This window comes from Pelophylax lessonae (assembly GCF_965119305.1).
Source record: "Pelophylax lessonae genome assembly, chromosome: 5".
NCBI classification, from domain to species: domain Eukaryota; kingdom Metazoa; phylum Chordata; class Amphibia; order Anura; family Ranidae; genus Pelophylax; species Pelophylax lessonae.
The window spans coordinates 4,614,107-4,636,216 of record NC_138772.1 but is presented as its reverse complement, the minus strand read 5'-3'; the positions used below and the strand labels follow the sequence as shown (position 1 = coordinate 4,636,216).

Here is a 22,110-nt window from a genome sequence, read left to right as displayed (position 1 = left end):
TGTTATTTTCTATTCTAATCTTTTATTTGAACTTCAGAAGATGGTTATATTCTTTTTATTCTCACTATTCTGTTCTATTTTTTTAGATTCTAGTCTGTTATTTTCTATTCTATTCTTTATATTTTTTTTATATTCTGTTTTATTATTTTCTCTTTCAATATCTCCTTTATTGTTATTTTCCAAAAACAAAACAACAAAATATCAACATAAAATGTTGCAAAAATTATTGATCATAACATTTTGCCAACTCAGTTTAGCCATCAAACAATGGGGTTTCCATATATATATATATATATATATATATATATATATATGGAAACCCCATTGTTTGATTGTTTGATGGCTAAACTGAGTTGGATGGAAGGTTCCCCTTTCCTATTTCTCTCCCTGTCCTTTCCTCCTTTCCTCTTCCCCCCCTCCCCCCCCCCTTTTTTTTTTTTTTTTTTTGAGGCAAAATGTTATGATCAATAATTTTTGCAACATTTTAGGTTGATATTTTGTTGTTTTGTTTTTTCTGTATGTGTATTATTATTTTTTTGGAAAATTACAATAAAAGAGATATTGAAAGAGAAAATAATAAAACAGAATATAAAAAAAAATAGAATAGAATAAAATAGAAAGAATATACCATTTCCCAAAATAGGAATAGAATGAATTTGAATAGAAAAAAATAGATTAGAATAGAAAAAAAATTTAATTGAATAGAAAAAAAAAAGAATTGAATAGAAAATAAAAGATTAGAATAGAAAATAATAGAATAGAATATAGAAAAATAAAATAAAAAGAATATAACCATCTTCTGAAATTTGAATAGAAAAGAATCGGAATAGAAAATAAAATGATAGAACAGAAAGAATAGAATAGAAAAAAAACAATAGAATAGAATAGAAAGAATATAACCATCTTTCGAATTTCGAATAGAAAAAAAATTGAATTCTAATAGAATAGTATAAATTAGAATGGAATGAATATAACTATCTTCCAAAATGAGCATTTTTGAATAGAATAAATTCAAATGGAATTCGAATCGAATTTCATTCAAATTGAGTTCAATTCGACCAAATTCAGAAAATTTGAATCAAATTCCAATAAACAAAAAACAAATTCCGAAAATGAATTAAATGAATTTAACAAATTTAACTAAACATTTTTATGTAAAAAACGAATCAAAACGAAACAAAATTTTTGGGTTCTGCACACGTCTCACCGGGGTGATGACATGTATCCGCCGCCATAACTCCGGTATTAAACCTCAAAGTCACGGCGTATTTTCCCAGTCGTATTTTTCCATGGCGTATTTTCCCAGCTAGGCGATCGGTAAGTGGCGATCCCACCCATATTTATAGATGACCAAAGCCTACGATGGCTTCAGCCAATCACAGGTCCTTCTCGTCTTTACAGCGCTGCTCATTATTGCAAAATAAATAGGTGTATAAATATGTGCAAAATATATAAATCAGTGCAAAGTATAAAGTGCAAATCTCACAAAATCACTTAATAAATACTCCAATTCATAAATGCATAAATGTCAGCCCCGGAAGATTTTACCCCCTTTCTGACCAGGGCCTATTTTGCGATTCGGCACTGCGTGACTTTAACAGACAATTGCGCGGTCGTACGACGCTGTACCTAAACAAATTTGACGTCCTTTTTTTCCCACAAACAGAGCTTTCTTTTGGTGGTATTTGATCACCTGTGCGATTTTTTGATCATGCGCTACAAACAAAAAAAAAGAGCGACAATTTTGCAAAAATAACAATATTTTTCACATTTTTTTATATGAAATTCCCCCCCCAAAAAAATTTAAAAATCAAAATTTTTTTAACATTTTCGGCCAATTTGTTTTATGCTACATATGTTTGGTAAAAAAAAAAAAAATATCGCAAAAAGCGTATTTTGATTGGTTTGCACAAAAGTTATCGCGTTTACTAACAAAGGGAAAGATTTTTGTCATTTTTGTTGTTTTTTTTAATGCGTAATGGCGGCGATCTGCGATTTTTTTTTTCGGGACTGCGACATTGCGGCGGACAGATCGGACCCCTGACTGACATTTTTGACACTTTTGGGGTTACCAGTGACATTACTGCAGTAATCAGTGCTATATATATATGCACTGTTACTGTAATAATGACACTGGCAGGGAAGGGGGGTAACTTTTTTTGAGAGGGAGGGGTTATGTGTGTCCCTAGGGGCGTGATTCTAACTGTGATTGGCTGTGGCTTGAGGTGTAGGAACAGAGATCAACGGTCCAACATAGTAGAACCATCTGATCACTATTCCTACACAGGGGAGAATGACAGGCGGCTTGTTTACATTAGCCACCTGCCTTTCTCCCTTCACGGCGGACGATCTCGAGTGACCGGCGGACGATCGGGTCCACCGGTCACACACGTGGGGGGGTCCCGAGACCCTCACAGGCTAGCGACGCTTTGCCTGTGAGGGGCTGACTGCCGTAGTAAATATACTGTGGGCAGTAGGCAAGTGATTAAAATCATAAAGTCCATATATAATGTCCATCAGTTGCAGATAGATTGCTGTGCTCCACTGTGTGCATCGAATGGGGTGGTCGTCCCCTTGTGGTTGTCTACTTACCATAGAGCAAGCGATAAGGAACACGGCTCGGTGGTTCGCTGCTCGCAGCGTGCGCTTCACCGGCCGGAAGTGACGTCAGGTCCGCTCAGCCAATCGTGTTCCTTATCGCTTGCTTTTTATATATGTTTGTAAGTAACTTTCTTTTGCCTCAATAAATTTATTCGGAATGTACTTCACTATGGATGGCCTTTCTTTTTTCTGAGGGAACTCGGGACATCTTTAACCACTTAAGCCCCGGAAGATTTTACCCCCATTCCGACCAGGGGGTATTTTGCGATTCGGCACTGCGTGACTTTAATGGACAATTGCGCGGTCGTGCGACGCTGTACCTAAACGAATTTGACGTTCTTTTTTTTCCCACAAACAGAGCTTTCTTTTGGTGGTATTTGATCACCTGTGCGATTTTTTGATCATGCGCTATAAACAAAAAAATAGCGTCAATTTTGCAAAAATAACAATATTTTTCACTTATTTATATATGAAATTCCCCCCCCAAAAAATGTAAAAATCAAAATTTTTTAACATTTTCGGCCAATTTGTTTTATGCTACCTATGTTTGGTAAAAAAAAAAATCGCAAAAAGCGTATTTTGATTGGTTTGCACAAAAGTTATCGCGTTTACTAACAAAGGGAACGATTTTTGTCATTTTTGGTGTGTTTTTTTTTTTAACGAGTAATGGTGGGGATCTGCGATTTTTTTTGCGGGACTGCGACATTGCGGCGGACAGATCGGACCCTTGACTGACATTTTTGACACTTTTGGGGTTACCAGTGACATTACTACAGTAATCAGTGCTATACATATGCACTGTTATTGTAAAAATGACACTGGCAGTGAAGGGGTTAACTGTATTGGAGAGGGAGGGGTTAAGTGTGTCCTAGGGGCGTGTTTCTAACTGTGATGGGACATGTCTACTATTGTAAAAACAGAGATCAACGGTTCTACATAGTAGAACCGTCTGCTCTCCATTTTTACACAGGGGAGAATGACAGGTCGCCTGACTTTCTCCCTCTCTACCGACGATCGTAGTGTGACCGGCAGACATCGGGTCCGCCGGTCACACGCGCAGACTCCTCTGTGAACGAGCCGGGGCGGGCGCGTGCTCGCCCGCTATTGGCTCCCAAGCCGGTCACAGGCGAGCGACGTAGACCTACGTCACTCTGCCTGGGCGGGGCTGACTGCCGCAGTAAATATATTGTGCGCAGTCGGCAACCGGTTATACTTTGCACTAGTTTGCACATTTGCACTGATTTATATATTTTGCACATATTTATACACCTATTTATTTTGCAATAATAAGCAGCGCTGCAACACCGGTTTCACATTCATTTAAAGGCACCAGCACTTTAACTTGCAGCAAGCAGCTACTGATTGCACCGACACTTTATATTTATTTATTTATTTATTCACACCATAAGCGCGAGGTTTTACTGCCATACCTTCTCGTCTTTGCTAAACAATAAGTACAGTGGGTTCAGCTGTGCAAAATATACCGCGGAGTCAATGTAGAGTGTTTGCGCCAATGACACAGACGTCGAAACTCTGAGGGGCCGCGGCTCCTGAGGATGGATTCCACCATCTCTGTTTTATTGCTGCTCTGACTAATTAGGGTAGTCGCTGTCAATGCATCTGCTGAGAATCGGCGCGAGGAATGGAGGACGTCAAAGCACGCCAGCCGAACACACATGTAGCGGGGAGATAAGGGAGGAGGGCGCTTCAGGGAAAGGATGAAGGCCGCTTGTGTCTGATGTGCAGCTGGGAATTCTGGGTCAGCGTTGGGGCAGGAAGGGGCTTAACGTACAAACTAACGCAAACCGCGCCGGTCTAAATGCAGGATCGTTATCTATTGATCTATGCAAGCCATGGTGATTTCACTGGCTGAGCATTCTCATTGGATAACATCCGTGCACACACCAAAATTGAAAAGTTACAACAAGACCTTTCTGCTGCCTTTGATACGGTTGACCAACCCCCTTCTCCTCAAAATGCTCCATGTCTTTGGTGTCCATGAATGTACTCTTTAATGGTTCTCTTCCTACTTATCCAACCGCACCTTTAGCGTTACTTCCAATTCTACTTTCTCCTCTTCCTTTCTCTGTTGGGGGTCCCCCAAGGTTCCGTTTTTGGACCTTTCCTATTCCCCATCTACACCTCCTTCTTAGGTCAGCCATGGCTTCCATCCACATTCATCTCTCTACCCCTCAGCTCTCTCCATCAGTCTCCTCACGTATCACTAATTTACTAACAGATATATCGGTCTAATCACACCGCTTCCTCAAACCCAAACAATCCAAAACCGAGCTCATAATATTTCCTCCCCCCACGTGCCCCTTCTTCTGATTGCTCTGTCAAGATTGATGGCACAACTGTCAGCCCTTCCCAGCATGCCAAGGTTCAAGGCCTAATCCTGGACCCTGGTCTATCCTTTGGGCCCCAACATCCATAGAGGTGCCATGTTGAACTTCCATTGACCAGTATGAGAGAGTGAGAGCGATAACACCAAATTTAACACACCTGCTCCCCATTCACACCTGAGACCTTGTAACACTAACGAGTCACATGACACCGGGGGAGGGAAAATGGCTAATTGGGCCCAATTTGGACATTGTCACATAGGGGTGTACTGACTTTTGTTGCCAGTGGTTTAGACATTAATGGCTGTGTGTTGAGTTATTTTGAGGGGACAGTAAATTTACACTGTTATACAAGCTGTACACTCACTACTTTACATTGTAGCAAAGTCTCATTTCTTCAGTGTTGTCACATGAAAAGATAGAATAAAATATTTACAAAAATGTGAGGGGTGTACTTACTTTTGTGAGATACTGTACCTGCTTGAATAGCTTTTACTGGCTAAAAAAAAAAAAAAATGACTGTGGTGATAGCTGATATCTTTAGCCATAACCCTGGTAAAATACTTGCAAGCTGAAATGTACATATGCATATTGCGGTAGGCAAGTGGCTATACCAGTTTTGGATTTGCACAGTGTTATATATGATAGCACAGATACAATACTTTGATTGGGTGGAAAATTTGTCAGGCCTCTGTACGCGTTTCGCAGTTACATATACTGGCCCTCCAGGAGAGCGGTAGAGGTGTATAGCAGGGAGACTGATAACCATGCCATAACCAATCCACCAAAGAACACCTCCATACACTGATGTTGGGGTACATTAAAAAGGGGCCAAGTGGAGGGGTAACTCTTCCAGTGAGATAATAGTCTAGGTAGATGAATGTGGAACAGGCAGGGTAGGTGAGGTCCGAGGCAGGTAGGATTTAAAAAAAAAAAAAATATGAAAACTTTTTTTGGCAACCTTTCCTTTAAAGTGAGCCTGTGCTGCGCTCGTATGGGTTCATTTGGCCACACAAAACAAACACACATACCCGGCACTTCCTCCAATGATGCAACAACAAATCGCAACTCAGTCCTTTCCTCCAAAGATGCAACAACCAATCGCAACTCACTCCCTTCCTCCAAAGATGCAACAACCAATCGCAACTCACTCCCTTCCTCAAAAGATGCAGCAACCAATCGCAACTCACTCCCTTCCTCCGATGATGCAGCAACCAATCGCAACTCACTCCCTTCCTTCGATGATGCAGCAACCAATCGCAACTCACTCCCTTCCTCCGATGATGCAGCAACCAATCGCAACTCACTCCCTTCCTCAGATGATGCAACAACCAATCACAACCTAATCTCTTCCTCCGATGATGCAGCAACCAATTGAAACTCACTCCCTTCCTCCAAAGATGCAACACCATTCCCAACCTAATCTCTTCCAATGATGCCACAACCAATCACAACTCACTCCCTTCCTCCAAAGATGCAACAACAAATCGCAACTCACTCCCTTCCTCAAAAGATGCAGCAACCAATCGCAACTCACTCCCTTCCTCCAATGATGCAACAACCAATCACAACTCACTCCCTTCCTCCAATGATGCAACAACCAATCACAACTCACTCCCTTCCTCCAATGATGCAACAACCAATCACAACTCACTCCCTTCCTCCAATGATGCAGCAACCAATCACAACTTACTTCCTTCCTCCAAAGATGCAACAACAAATCACAACTCACTCCCTTCCTCCAAAGATGCAGCAACCAATCACAACTCACTCCCTTCCTCCAAAGATATAACAACCAATTGCAACTCACTCCCTTCCTCAAAAGATGCAGCAACCAATCACAACTCACTCCCTTCCTCCAATGATGCAACAACCAATCACAACTCACTCCCTTCCTCCAATGATGCAGCAACCAATCACAACTCACTCCCTTCCTCCAATGATGCAGCAACCAATCGCAACTCACTCCCTTCCTCCGATGATGCAGCAACCAATCGCAACTCACTCCCTTCCTCAGATGATGCAACAACCAATCACAACCTAATCTCTTCCTCCGATGATGCAGCAACCAATTGAAACTCACTCCCTTCCTCCAAAGATGCAACACCATTCCCAACCTAATCTCTTCCAATGATGCCACAACCAATCACAACTCACTCCCTTCCTCCAAAGATGCAACAACAAATCGCAACTCACTCCCTTCCTCAAAAGATGCAGCAACCAATTGCAACTCACTCCCTTCCTCCGATGATGCAGCAACCAATCGCAACTCACTCCCTTCCTCCAATGATGCAACAACCAATCACAACTCACTCCCTTCCTCCAAAGATATAACAACCAATCGCAACTCACTCCCTTCCTCAAAAGATGCAGCAACCAATCACAACTCACTCCCTTCCTCCAATGATGCAACAACCAATCACAACTCACTCCCTTCCTCCAATGATGCAGCAACCAATCACAACTCACTCCCTTCCTCCAATGATGCAGCAACCAATCGCAACTCACTCCCTTCCTCAGATGATGCAACAACCAATCACAACCTAATCTCTTCCTCCGATGATGCAGCAACCAATTGAAACTCACTCCCTTCCTCCAAAGATGCAACACCATTCCCAACCTAATCTCTTCCAATGATGCCACAACCAATCACAACTCACTCCCTTCCTCCAAAGATGCAACAACAAATCGCAACTCACTCCCTTCCTCAAAAGATGCAGCAACCAATTGCAACTCACTCCCTTCCTCCGATGATGCAGCAACCAATCGCAACTCACTCCCTTCCTCCAATGATGCAACAACCAATCACAACTCACTCCCTTCCTCCAATGATGCAACAACCAATCACAACTCACTCCCTTCCTCCAATGATGCAACAACCAATCACAACTCACTCCCTTCCTCCAATGATGCAGCAACCAATCACAACTCACTCCCTTCCTCCAATGATGCAGCAACCAATCACAACTTACTCCCTTCCTCCAAAGATGCAACAACAAATCACAACTCACTCCCTTCCTCCAAAGATGCAGCAACCAATCACAACTCACTCCCTTCCTCCAAAGATATAACAACCAATCGCAACTCACTCCCTTCCTCAAAAGATGCAGCAACCAATCACAACTCACTCCCTTCCTCCAATGATGCAACAACCAATCACAACTCACTCCCTTCCTCCAATGATGCAGCAACCAATCACAACTCACTCCCTTCCTCCAATGATGCAGCAACCAATCGCAACTCACTCCCTTCCTCAGATGATGCAACAACCAATCACAACCTAATCTCTTCCTCCGATGATGCAGCAACCAATTGAAACTCACTCCCTTCCTCCAAAGATGCAACACCATTCCCAACCTAATCTCTTCCAATGATGCCACAACCAATCACAACTCACTCCCTTCCTCCAAAGATGCAACAACAAATCGCAACTCACTCCCTTCCTCAAAAGATGCAGCAACCAATTGCAACTCACTCCCTTCCTCCGATGATGCAGCAACCAATCGCAACTCACTCCCTTCCTCCAATGATGCAACAACCAATCACAACTCACTCCCTTCCTCCAATGATGCAACAACCAATCACAACTCACTCCCTTCCTCCAATGATGCAACAACCAATCACAACTCACTCCCTTCCTCCAATGATGCAACAACCAATCACAACTCACTCCCTTCCTCCAATGATGCAGCAACCAATCACAACTCACTCCCTTCCTCCAATGATGCAACAACCAATCACAACTCACTCCCTTCCTCCAATGATGCAACAACCAATCACAACTCACTCCCTTCCTCCAATGATGCAGCAACCAATCACAACTCACTCCCTTCCTCCAATGATGCAGCAACCAATTGCAACCTAAGCTCTTCCAATGATACAACAACCAATCACAACCCACTACCCGCTAAGCTTTGCATTAAGGAAATCTATTGAGACAGTATATTATGGCCCCCTGCAGTGCAGAACCCGTTGGCAGTATCTATACTCTTCTATATAAAGGCATCTCACAGTGTGCGGCAGTAATGCATGGTAAAATGTGTGAAGGAGGGCCTTAAAGTGAACTTATTTTGTTCTTCATTAGCAAAGCCCAAATTTGAAACACAACACTTCCAAGATACATTTCATCTTCCAAAGCTGCCATTTCCCGTCCATCCATATATCCATCCATCCATATATCCTACCTTGTTCCTGGTCTGCGTTTGCCCAACAAGTATTAAGGCGTTGGAGGAAATGATGGACAAGCAGAAGTTGATCAAAATGACGGAGCGCTCCGACCGGATGTACCTAAAAATATAGATGGGAATACGATTATTGTTAGCTTGTTTATTACAGGCATTAATACAGTTCAGTCAAGTTATAGAGCCCTGCCTTCAAGGAGCATACAACTTAATCCAGGGGTGAGTAACCTGGGCACTCCAGCTGTGGTGAAACCACAACTCCCATCATGCCTCTGGGAACCGTGTCTGTGGCTGTCTCTCCTGAGTCTTGCAGTTCCTCATGGGACTTTAAATTTTACACCAGCTGGAGTGCCCAGGTTATCTATCCTGAAATCTCTTTAACTTATACATCCATACTAGAGCCAATATTCCTACCAACATGTATTTGGGGTGTAGGAGGAAGTCAGAGTACCTGGAGGAAACCCAAGCAAGCATAGGGTGAACATGCAAGCTTCCAGTGGTGTATTTTGGTTTTGTGCTGCCCTAGGCAAGACTAAAATTGGGTGCTCCCCTTCCCCCTCCTATGTAAATTTGCCCCACTCCTTCCTTTTTAAACGGATGTGACTCCCTTCAAAATTGAAAGACTCCAAGTCCCAGCATGAACCCCTGAGATCTCATGAGGGGGGGGGGGGGGTGAGAGAGGGTGGGAGTGTGAGTGAGAGAGAGGGGGGTGGGGGGAGGGAGGGAGAGGGGGGGGATGAGAGAGGGGGGGGGGTGAGAGAGAAAGAGAGAGGGTGTGAGAGAGAGAGAGAGAGAGAGGGGGGGGTGGGGGGAGGGAGGGAGAGGGGGGATGAGAGAGGGGGGTGTGAGAGAGAAAGAGAGAGGGTGTGAGAGAGAAGGGGGGATGAGAGAGAGAGGGGGATGAGAGAGAGAGATGGGGTGAAAGGGAGAGAGAGATGATGAGAGAAAGGGGGAGGCGGTGAGAGAGAGAGAGAAAGAGAAAGAGAGGGGGGTAAAAGAGAGGGGGTGAGAGAGAGAGAAAGGGGGTGAGAGAGAGAGAGAAAGGGGGGTGAGAGAGAGAAAGGGGTAAGAGAGAGGGGGGATGAGAGAGAGAGGGGATGAAAGGGTGTGAGAGAGAAAGAGAGGTGGTGAGAGAGAGAGAGTGGGGATGAGAGAGGAGGGTTGAGAGAGAGGGGGGTGAGAGATAAAGAGAGAGGGGGGAGAGAGAGAGGAGGGGAGAGAGAGGAAGTGAGAGACAGAGGAGGGGAGAGAGAGAGAGGGGATGAGAGAGAGGGGGGTGAGTGAGTGAGAGAGAGAGGGGGGGGGGTGAGAGAGCAAGAGAGCGAGAGAGGGGGGGGGGGTGAAAGGGGGTGACAGAGAGAGAAAGAGAGGTGGTGAGAGAGAGAGGGGGGATGAGAAAGGAGGGTTGAGAGAGAGAGGGAGTGAGAGATAAAGAGAGAGGGGGGAGAGAGAGAGGTGAGAGACAACGGAGGGGAGAGAGGGGGGTGAGTGAGTGAGAGAGGAGGAGGGTGAGAGAGAGAGAGGTGGGAGAGGCGGCTCTAGCAAACAGTGGCTAAAAGGGTCTCAGGTGGAGGGGGGCTTTTTTGCTGCCCCCCTGCAAAGTGCCGCCCTAGGTCTGGGCCTTGCCGGCCTAGGCCAAAATGCAGCACTGCAATCATTTATGCAGATAGTGTCCTTGGGAGGGATTGAACCAGGAACCGCAAGGTTGCAAGGCAGTTGTGCCCCCCACTGGTGGCAGCGCATTGGTTCTGTGGTTAGCTCTTCGGATGAGTGATTTAAAGCAGACCCTTACTTATTACAAGAAGTTTTTTTCTCCTGGTTCCTCCCCCCTGCCCCACTTCCTAATTACTTGCCAAGCTGAGAATTACATAAGGGCCCCCTGCTGCCTCCTTGGCAACTGTAAGTCAGCAGGTCCACTGCACGTAAGGAGGAGGTCCACGGCAGGTCAAATTGAGGTCACCTGCAAGTCAGGAAAAGGTCCACTGCAAGTCAAAAGAAGGTGAACTGCTAGTCAAAAAGAAATCAACTGAAACTCATTAGGAGATTAACTGCAAGTCAGAAGGAAGTCAAGACAACTGCTTGTCAGAAGGAGGTCAACTGCAGATCAAGATAAGGTCAACTGTAAGTAAAGAGGGGCTGCTAGTTAGAAGGAGGTCAACTGAGGGTTAGAAAGAAGTCAACAGCTTGTCATAAGGAGGAAAACCGCAGATCAGAAGGAGGAAAACCGCAGATCAGAAGGAGGAAAACCGCAGATCAGAAGGAGGAAAACCGCAGATCAGAAGGAGGTCAACTGCAGATCAGAAGGAGGTCAACTGCAGATCAGAAGGAGGTCAACTACAGAACAGAAGGAGGTCAACTACAGAACAGAAGGAGGTTAACTGCAGGTCAGAAGCGAGTCAACTGCTAGTCACAAAGGAGGTCAACTGAAGGTCAGAAGGAGGCCAACTGTAAGTCAGGAGGAAGTCAACTGTTAGTGAGAAAGAAGAAAACTGCGAGCCAGAAGGTGGTCATTTGAAGGCTATAAGGAGGTTAAATGCAGGGCAGCAGGAAGTCAACTGCTCTTCAGAAGGAGGTCAACTGAAGGTCAAAAGGAGGTCAACTGTAAGGCTGGCCATATAATATTCATTTTTTTGCTTCAACCAGAGGGTTGAACAAAAAATAAAATGGACCAATTCCCCTATCCACACACTTGATGCGGATGGGGGAATGAATCACGCTGAGCCTTTGTATGCTGCCAGTGGGAAGCCATCGCCGCCGTCAAAATACAGTGATCAGTGTCGCTAACCGCCAGTTGCGGGGACCCTTCTCCCAGTGTAGGGGTGTCTTTCATCAGTGACTGCCAATGTAAAGAGACAATTCTTGCCCTGGCCATCAATGTAGGGGGTACGCCTCCAACTGACCACCAATGTAAAGGGTCACTTCGTCTACTGGGTCCTTCTCCACTGACCATTAATGTAAGGGACATTCTTCCCACTGACCACCAATGTAAGGAGCATTCTTCCCACTGACCACCAATGTAAGGGACATTCTTCCCACTGACCACCAATGTAAGGGACATTCTTCCCACTGACCACCAATGTAAGGGACATTCTTCCCACTGACCACCAATGTAAGGAGCATTCTTCCCACTGACCACCAATGTAAGGGACATTCTTCCCACTGATCACCAATGTAAGGGACATTCTTCCCACTGACCACCAATGTAAGGAGTATTCTTCCCACTGACCACCAATGTAAGGGGCATTCTTCCCACTGACCACCAATGTAAGGAGCATTCTTCCCACTGACCACCAATGTAAGGGGCATTCTTCCCACTGACCACCAATGTAAGGGACATTCTTCCCACTGACCACCAATGTAAGGAGTATTCTTCCCACTGACCACCAATGTAAGGGGCATTCTTCCCACTGACCACCAATGTAAGGGGCATTCTTCCCACTGACCACCAATGTAAGGGACATTCTTCCCACTGACCACCAATGTAAGGAGTATTCTTCCCACTGACCACCAATGTAAGGGGCATTCTTCCCACTGACCACCAATGTAAGGGACATTCTTCCCACTGACCACCAATGTAAGGAGTATTCTTCCCACTGACCACCAATGTAAGGGGCATTCTTCCCACTGACCACCAATGTAAGGAGCATTCTTCCCAATTTTTGTTTATTAAAAGTCTTGCAATCAATAATCATAAAATCAATATACATAAATAAATATATACATATTTACATGAAAAGGGAAAAAAATACATAGCAAGTTCTGCTCTCAAATAAAGAATGGCTTTACAGCAAAAACAAAACTCACATCATGAAACACATCATTACCGGGAAAAATAATCTTAATTAGACTCACACCACCACACCAGACATCAAACCTGCGAGGTCAAGAAACAAAAACCACTCCCATTATGCATGCAGCCCTTCTTCAAAAATGAAGATATTAACTAACAAAAGCTAAGGGTGTGAAAGAAATAGCATAGGAAAAAAGCTTTTCACCCAGAGATGGACAGTTCACCAAAAGCAGGTCTGATATTCCTCCACGCCCTTATCCAGACCGCTCGAGGCTCCCTGCCCTTCTCAAGACCCCGAATCTTCCCAACCTCACCCAGAATATCGTACACCACCACCTCGACAGGGAGGACTTTCTTCCGCAGGGTAATCTGGCACCGTGCATTCCACGTGAAGTAACGGACAACTATACTAACTAGAAAAAGTGTATCCAAATCAAAATCCCAGCGAGTCGGGAATGCCCCGTACACCCACTCCGCATAACTCATGCGATAGAGAAAGGGGATGCCTAGAGCCCTCCCCACCCTTTTATACACCTCTATGTTAAAGGGACACTGGAGCAAAAAGTGGTCCATAGACTCCACTTTACCAACACACTCCGCTCTAGGACAATCCCGATCATCCACAGGGCGATGCTTCAGGTTCCCTCTCACATAGAGCCTTCCATGGAAAGCGAGCCAGGCTTGATCCCTAAACTTCAAAGGGATTCTTCCTAAGTTAATTAAACGCAACCCCTCCCTCATTACGGGGCCTGGGCAAACCCTTAAGGTCAGCGACACACTGAAAGCAGAGCCCAAAATCCTCTTCTCCAGAAGCTTTCTGGGGAGAGACTTGATATCCCCCACTGTCACCTGCCACTGCCTAAGTATTTTCAGACACGGGGCAACATAAGCCGGAAGCTTGCCATGTCGGACTCTCAGACTTTTCACTGGCCCGCCATCTTCCCAGCATCGCAGAAAAGGCCTAAACCAAGATTGAAAAATACCCACCCATCCCGGCGGGGTCTCTGCTAACATATTACCAAGATTATACTTTAAAAAAAGCAGAGAAAAGAAAACTATAGGGTTGACCATTCCTAGACCACCCTCCCGCCTGGACAGGTAAGTTACATTGCGTTTGATCAGGTTCAGCCTATTTCCCCATAACAGTTGGAAAAAGCAGCTGTACACCCTTGCATAGAGAGATTCCGGCAAGATACAGACAAAGCTGACATATAAAAAGATTGGGATCAGGTAAGTTTTAATCAAGTCAACCCTTTCCCTCAAGGAAATTTTCCATTTCTTCCAGCTTGCCACCTTGGCATTGGCATTCAACAACCTGCTTTCCCAATTTCGATGACCATAGTCACCAGGACCAAATTTGATGCCCAACACTTTAATTTCCTGCTGGGGCTCTGGGAAGGCATCCGGAAGTTCGAAGCTTTCACCCTCCTCACCCATCCAGAAAACTTCACTCTTTTCATGATTGATTTTAGAGCCAGAAGCCTCAGTGTACTGCTCTATCACAGAGACCACCTCCTGCGCCTCCTCCATCCCAGAGATAATAACAGACACATCATCGGCATAGGCCACGACCTTCAAAGGCGGCACACCAGCAATGCCCAAAGGCACCCCACACAACGATCCACTCTCTAACCTTCTTATGAAGGGGTCGATTGCGAATACATATAGCAGGGGGCTCAAAGGACACCCCTGGCGCACCCCAGAGCCAACCTCAAAAGGCCGTCCAACCCAACCATTAACAAGTGGGAAGCTCTCAGCCCCTTTATATAATGTTTTCAGCCAATCAATAAACCTCCCCTGCAGGCCGTATCTACCAAGTAGCAAATACAGGTACTCATGATTGACTCGATCAAAAGCCTTCGCCTGATCCAATGCCAGCAAGTACTTTCTCCATCCAGCAGCCCTGCATCGCTCCAAAGCCTCCCGGACAGCTAAAATTGCTGAAAAGGTACTTCTGCCCTGGACCGAGCAGTGCTGATGATTGGACAACAAATCGCCTGCTACTGACGACAAGCGCCAAAAAAAAATCTTCGCCAAGATCTTTCTATCAACATTGAGAAGACTGATGGGGCGCCAGTTCTCAATTATTGAGGGGTCTTTACCTTTTGACAGAAGAATCACAGCGGATTGCCTCATGGAGGGAGGGAGAGAACCCTCTTCTAAACAGCTGTTATAAACCTCCGCTAAAAAGGGAGCCAGAATGGACTTAAAACACTTGTAAAATTCAGCTGTCAACCCATCTGGCCCAGGCGACTTTTTGGTAGCCAGCTTCTCTATAGCACGAACTACCTCATCCGCTGAAATTGGTTCTGTCAAATCCATCAAAGGCAATGTATCGTTTCCCAATCCTGGAGTAGAATCCAGAAAGCTTTCCATCCTGTCCCGACTAAGGTCCTTTCTTCCCAGAAGGTCTGCGTAATATGACCTGAAGATCTCCAGGATCCCTGATCTGGACTTCACCAGGGAACCCGTACTATCCCTCAGACCTATGACCGTCTTAACTGCTATGCCTTGCTTACAGTTCTGGTAAGGATCAGGCGAGTGATATTTCCCATAATCTCTCTCCAGAACCAAGGAGGCATGCCGGTCGTATTGACACTTCCTAAGAAGAAGCTTTACCTCCGAGATCTCCCCTGGATCTCCTCCATACGAGACAAGACGATCAAGCTTCCTCCGCAAATGCTGGTAGGCAATATACATACCAAGCTGCTTCTTCTTACTTATGGCCTTGAAAAGTCCAATCGCCCTTTGTTTCACAAGCTCCCACCACTCTGACTTACTGCTGCAAAAGTCCAGAATAGAAACCTGTGCCTGAAAAAAATCCTCAAAGGATTGTCTTACCTCTACATCTTCCAGGAGAGCCGAATTCAGTTTCCAGGTACCCCTTCCCCTGGGTGGAGTGTCCGAGGCATTCAGAGTCACAGACAGCATACAGTGGTCAGAGAACTCCACCGCCCTCAACTCAGGAGCCGAGAAAGCAGAGTTCTCCTTTAAAAAAAACCTATCTATCCTACTCTGACTATTCCCTCTCTGAAACGTGAATCCCGTGCTGCCAGGGCAGTGCTTAATGTGCACATCTACCAGGCCTGCTTGTCTAACCATATCTCTAAGAAAAACGCTATCATAACCCAGCCTGTCTATGGAGACCCTCCTGTCTTCAGGCCTAATTATGGTGTTAAAGTCACCTCCAAAGACAACCTGCTGGGATGTAAAAAGGAAGGGCTTGATCTTTGTGAAGAGGCATTTCCTGTCCCATTTTGACTGCGGTCCATAGATATTGATCAGGCGCAGGTCCTGCCCCCTAACAGAGACGTCTAAGACCATGCATCTCCCCATTTCTACCTCAATTATCCGCCGGCACGTTACCATATCGGTTTTAAAAAGAACCGCAACTCCGCTGCAAGGCTCAGCCGCAAGAGACCAAAAGGAGGGACCGCATCTCCACTCCCTTTTTGCTAGATGGACATCGGCCAAAGTATTGAGCCAGGTCTCTTGCAAAAATAAAATCTCAGCATCAAACTCACTGAGCAAAAATAAGGCAATATCACGAGCTCTTGCAGATTTCACGCTGGCGACATTAATGGTCGCCACCTTTATCAGAGCGGGCACTGCCATCAGGATGATTGGGGTAGTCGTTTCTTAACCTCCACCACACTCTCATCACCCGAAACAGCTCTCTTTACACTATGTGACTCCCCCTCATCCATAGATGATAAACAAATAGATAAATCGGATACTAACTCCTCCCCTGATAAAACCGAAAATGTGTTGCCAAGAGGAACCCCTCCTGGCTCTAACTGTAAGGAAGAAACGACCGCTTTACTGGTCTTCCTCTTCTTCTTTTTCTTCCTCTTTGTCCTCTCCCACCCCTCCTCATCCGAATCCTCCACAACAGAGGGTGAGACATGGGACATGGACACCCCTCCCTCAACCCCATCGACCCCACCACCATCCAGCACCCCTGCACCCTCTTGGCCACGTTTGCGGTGTCGAGAGACAGGGATTGGAGGTGGAGTAGGCCGAGGGGGAAGATCCACTATACCCGCCCCCCCAGCAGCTTCCGCTAGTCTGGAGGATCTACGCACAGTAGATGTAGGAACAACAGGAGGGACAGACTCAGGGACCACATCACCAGGGGAAACAAAATCTGACACAACAGACACAGGAAGGACAGACTCAGGGACCACATCACCAGGGGAAACAGAATCTGACACAACAGACACAGGAGGGGCAGCAACAATTTCCTCTCTAACTTCAGCTGCTTCATCTTCTTTATCAAGCCTCTGCAGCTCAGTCTCCAATCCTGGCAAGTTATGCAGTGCCTCTGGGCACTGGCTATATGGATGACCCAGCTGCTGGCACAAATTGCACCGAATCTGGGTGCATTCTCTGGCCAAATGGCCTAAATCCTGGCACAGTGAGCACTTCTTGTGGGTGCAGGACGATGCAAAGTGGCCTTTATCACCACATTTATTGCACACCTTAGGCTGACCTTGGTAGAAAATGGTCAGCCTATCCCTACCCAGAAAGGCTGAGCAGGGAAGGTGCTGAACTACATCGCCCAGCACCCCCAATTTTAGTGACACTGTCCAGGCCCCTGTCCATATCCCATGCTCATCAAGGACCTTCCGCAGTGGAGTGAGGACCTCGCCATATCGGCGTAGCCATACTAATAAATCAGCCTCTGGTATGGATTCGTTACGCACCAGAATGGTCACCGACTTTATCAAAGGCTGCCTTGAAATTACCTTTGGCACCAAACCTCTCCACTGCTGAAGGCCCTTGCACCTCCTAAATCTCTCCCAGAAGAGATCCAAACTTTCAGGTTTTACAAACGATAAATCAAATTCATAACTCCCCACCGGGCAAATTAAAGCAAAAATATCACAGGCTTTAAACCCCATTTCCAAAATCAACTCAGCCACCCTCCCCCTTACTATTGGGGTTCCTTCCCCCTCCCACCTCAACTGTACCACATTCCTCCTCCTATACCCACTAACCTGCCCCCCAAAAAACCTCCCTGAATTGTGATTAACAGAATCCCCACCACCCACCCTGGTGCGACTCCCCAAAGCTGAAGCATAGCTTCCAACATTCCTCCCAGCAGAAAATCCATCAGTTTTTTTTAAATTATCTGACACACACTTAGCAGATAACGATTGCACAGATTCGGGATTGATCTGTGCAATCAAATCTTTCCTCTGCTGAGCAGGGGGAGAAATAACATTTTCATTTTTCCCAGCATTACTAACCCCTTCACCACCACCCACCACATTCATTGCTTTAACATTAATGTCATTTTTTATACTTGCTGGGATATTTATTATTCCTGTTGTCTTCACAGCAGAATCCATAGGTGCTGCTGCACTGGTAAGAGTTTCAGCGATCATCTTCTCTTCCACTGGGACAGAGTTTTCAGTTGTAGAAATAGAATCCTGTTTTAACATAGCAGCAGGTAAAGCATTGCAGGATATTTCCATTGCTACTTCCATTCCACTTGCAACACCATGTTGATCCCCTCCCCCACCAGCAAACAGCTGGTCAATCAACCCTGGAACACTGGGAAACTCAGCTGAAGCAAACTCTTTGGAGTTTGCAGCCATTTTGCTTGTAGAGGGACTACTGGTCTCAGCAGGAGCAGAAAAATCTATGCCTGGGGTGTTAGATGCAGGTCCATCCACCTTTCTTTCACAATCTGGTGATTCTGTCAGGGATTTACCCTGCATGTCTGCACTGGATTTCTCCTCAGCAATAACTGCAATATGCAGTTCCTTCTCACCTGGGACACCATCCACTACAGCAGGTGGGGCAGACATGCTGGAAGGCAGCATGGTATACTGGGATTTCTCCACCAGTACTAGCTTTGCTGGCCTGTATCTCCTCTGCCCATCTTCAGGGATTTCTGATGGATCATCAGAAAAGACAAACTTGTCTGCTTTCAGGGGTGACTCCATCTCCTGGATAAATGTCAGGGATCCATGTCCACTCTCAACCCCCTGGCTGGTTGCCGCTGGTGATTCCCAGTTCTGGCATGGGGGGAGAGGTGCAGAGGCAGATGGAGCCTGGTCATCCATTAACTGAGGCTGCTGATCCACAGAACTTGCTGATGTCTGGCTGGTAAATCTCCTCTCATTGTCAAATTTTTCTTTAAATGCTCCACTTCCGTCTTTCAGCCTTTCCAATAATAAAGATTGTTTCTTCACCTTTTCCTCCAATTCCTGCAACTCAGGCTTCATGGCTGTGCGATTTTTACTCCAGGCCTGGAAATACTTGGTTTTGAAGGATTTGTATTCAGCCTTCAAACCTTTAAGTTTTTCTTCCGCTCTCCCAATCGCCCTAAAACGATTGATAACCTTCTGGCTGAAGACATCCGCATTCTCACCAGGGCCTGGACCCACAGACAGGTCCTCCACCTCCTCCTCACTAGGCCCCGTGTCATCAGGGGGATCCCTCCCAGGGCCTCCCCCAGGATCAGGCATTGTTCCTGGGCCAAGCTAGCAAGCAAGGCCCAGGCTTGAAAAGGGCTGGATCTCACAGAGAGCTCCTTGGGTGTGTCCTCCTCCTTCTTCCCACTGACCACCAATGTAAGGAGCATTCTTCCCACTGACCACCAATGTAAGGGACATTCTTCCCACTGACCACCAATGTAAGGGACATTCTTCCCACTGACCACCAATGTAAGGAGCATTCTTCCCACTGACCACCAATGTAAGGGACATTCTTCCCACTGACCACCAATGTAAGGGACATTCTTCCCACTGACCACCAATGTAAGGAGTATTCTTCCCACTGACCACCAATGTAAGGAACATTCTTCCCACTGACCACCAATGTAAGGAGCATTCTTCCCACTGACCACCAATGTAAGGGCTTTTACTGATCATGCTAATGAAGTGTGCTCGAAATTAAAAAAAAAAAAAAAAATAAGGTGTGGTTCCCTGAGACCTGATAAATAATTTGAGGGTTTCTCCATAGTAAAGGCTGAGTAAATCTGATAGTCGTACGGCACCCAGGATAAGACACTGTACTCACCTCCATACCGACACATAGATGATGATGAGAAGCAAAAGGGTGAGCGAGGAGACACCACAGCCAACAATCAGAGTGACTGACGGGACGAGGACCTTCTCCATATTCTGGAAAAGAAAGCAGACCTTTAGAAGAAAATGATCCTAAAAGTATATATAAATGCCACACACCCTATAAGAAAAAACGGTCATCTATGTCATAGAAGACTCAATTTTATGCAGGAACAGTTCACAGATTCCAGGCAGAGTTCCTCAGAATCCTCATCCCCCGCTCTTACAGTGGCCAGACACTGAGGTGGGCAGTGGGATCCATAGATATACTACATCAAGGTGTACTATTCCCTATACTGAGCTCTGCCCATCTACAAGGAAGGTGTAGGGTAGGGAGTGTCCTTATAATGTAATGTTAGTACAGTGGGGAAAATAATAATTTGATGCTCTGCAAATATTGAAAGTTTTCCCACTTACAAGGAAATGGTGGGTGTATAATTTTTATCATAGGTGTATTTTATATGATAGAGACAGAATATCAACCAAAAATCCAGAAAAAACACATGATACAAATGTTATAAATGGAGTTGTAGTTCAGTGAGTAAAATAAGTATTTGATCCCCTTAGTAGTTGGTGGAGAAACCCTTGTTGGAAGCACAGAGGTCAGACGTTTCTTGTAGTTGGAGGTTTGCACACATCTCAGGAGGGATTTTGGTCCACTCTTCTTTACAGAAGAAGGTTTCTTTGGCTGCCGCTTGGCAACTCGAAGTTTCAGCTCCCTCCATAAATTTTCTATAGGATTCAGGTCTGTTGCAGAGACTGCTACAGAATGCTGCCATGTTACCAGAGACTGCTACAGATTGCTGCCATGTTACCAGAGACTGCTACAAATTGCTGCCATGTTACCAGAGACTGCTACAGATCGCTGCCATGTTACCAGAGACTGCTACAGATCACTGCCATGTTACCAGAGACTGCTACAAATTGCTGCCATGTTACCAGAGACTGCTACAGATTGCTGCCATGTTACCAGAGACTGCTACAAATTGCTGCCATGTTACCAGAGACTGCTACAGATCGCTGCCATGTTACCAGAGACTGCTACAAATTGCTGCCATGTTACCAGAGACTGCTACAAATTGCTGCCATGTTACCAGAGACTGCTACAAATTGCTGCCATGCTACCAGAGACTGCTACAAATTGCTGCCATGTTACCAGAGACTGCTACAAATTGCTGCCAAGTTACCAGAGACTGCTACAAATTGCTGCCATGTTACCAGAGACTGCTACAAATTGCTGCCATGTTACCAGAGACTGCTACAAATTGCTGCCATGTTACCAGAGACTACTACAAATTGCTGCCATGTTACCGGAGACTGCTACAAATTGCTGCCATGCTACCAGAGACTTTACAGATTGCTGCTATATTACCAGTGACTGCTGCCATGCTACCAGAGATGGCTACAGATGTCTGCCATGCTACCAGAGACTTCTACAGATTGATGTTACCAGCAGGGCGTTTTTTTTTAGCTGGAACTTGGTGGAACTCAGTTTCCCCACCTCTGGCTCAGGCCCTCTGCTCCCCTCTCACCACTATCACTTGTAAACACAGGGGTCCGGCTTCTGTGTTTACAAGTGACAGTTTGTCTCCCAAGGGCTCCCCCAGATCTGATCTCCTGAGTGGCTCCCACTGAGTGCAGGATGGGGACAAGGAAGATACAGGTGCCCCGGGGTGCAGTGTGAATGCTGACACTTCTACTGGATGATCTCCCTGCAAGTGAGAGAGGCGGAGCCACCCACAGTGTGCAGAGAGGTACTAGAGAAGAAGAGGGGTAAAAGTGAGATGTGGATGGGGAATGCAGAGGTAAAAAGCTGTGGAAGAAGGCTGAACTCTGCACTCTGTGTGTAGCTCACTCCCGAACTCCGCACTCTGTGTGTAGCGCACCCCTGAACTCTACACTCTGTGTGTAGCGCACCCCTGAACTCTACACTCTGTGTGTAACGCACCCCTGAACTCTACACTCTGTGTGTAGCGCACCCCTGAACTCTACACTCTGTGTGTAGCGCACCCCTGAACTCTACACTCTGTGTGTAGCGCACCCCTGAACTCTACACTCTGTGTGTAACGCACCCCTGAACTCTACACTCTGTGTGTAGTGCACCCCTGAACTCT

At 45.9% G+C, this 22,110-nt stretch overlaps 1 protein-coding gene across 4 annotated transcripts in view; it reads right to left on the bottom strand.

Annotated features, from left to right (window-relative positions):
* Positions 1–22,110, bottom strand: part of ADGRB1 (adhesion G protein-coupled receptor B1) — a 912,987-nt gene that overhangs the window by 151,807 nt on the left and 739,070 nt on the right. For all 4 annotated transcript variants that reach the window (XM_082259420.1, XM_082259422.1, XM_082259423.1 and 1 more), the window contains 2 exons: positions 19,950–20,053; positions 9,131–9,233 (listed from right to left, as the gene is read on the bottom strand). In XM_082259420.1, the coding sequence (XP_082115546.1) occupies positions 9,131–9,233; positions 19,950–20,053 (207 nt within the window). The remainder of the gene's footprint in view (positions 1–9,130; positions 9,234–19,949; positions 20,054–22,110) is intronic.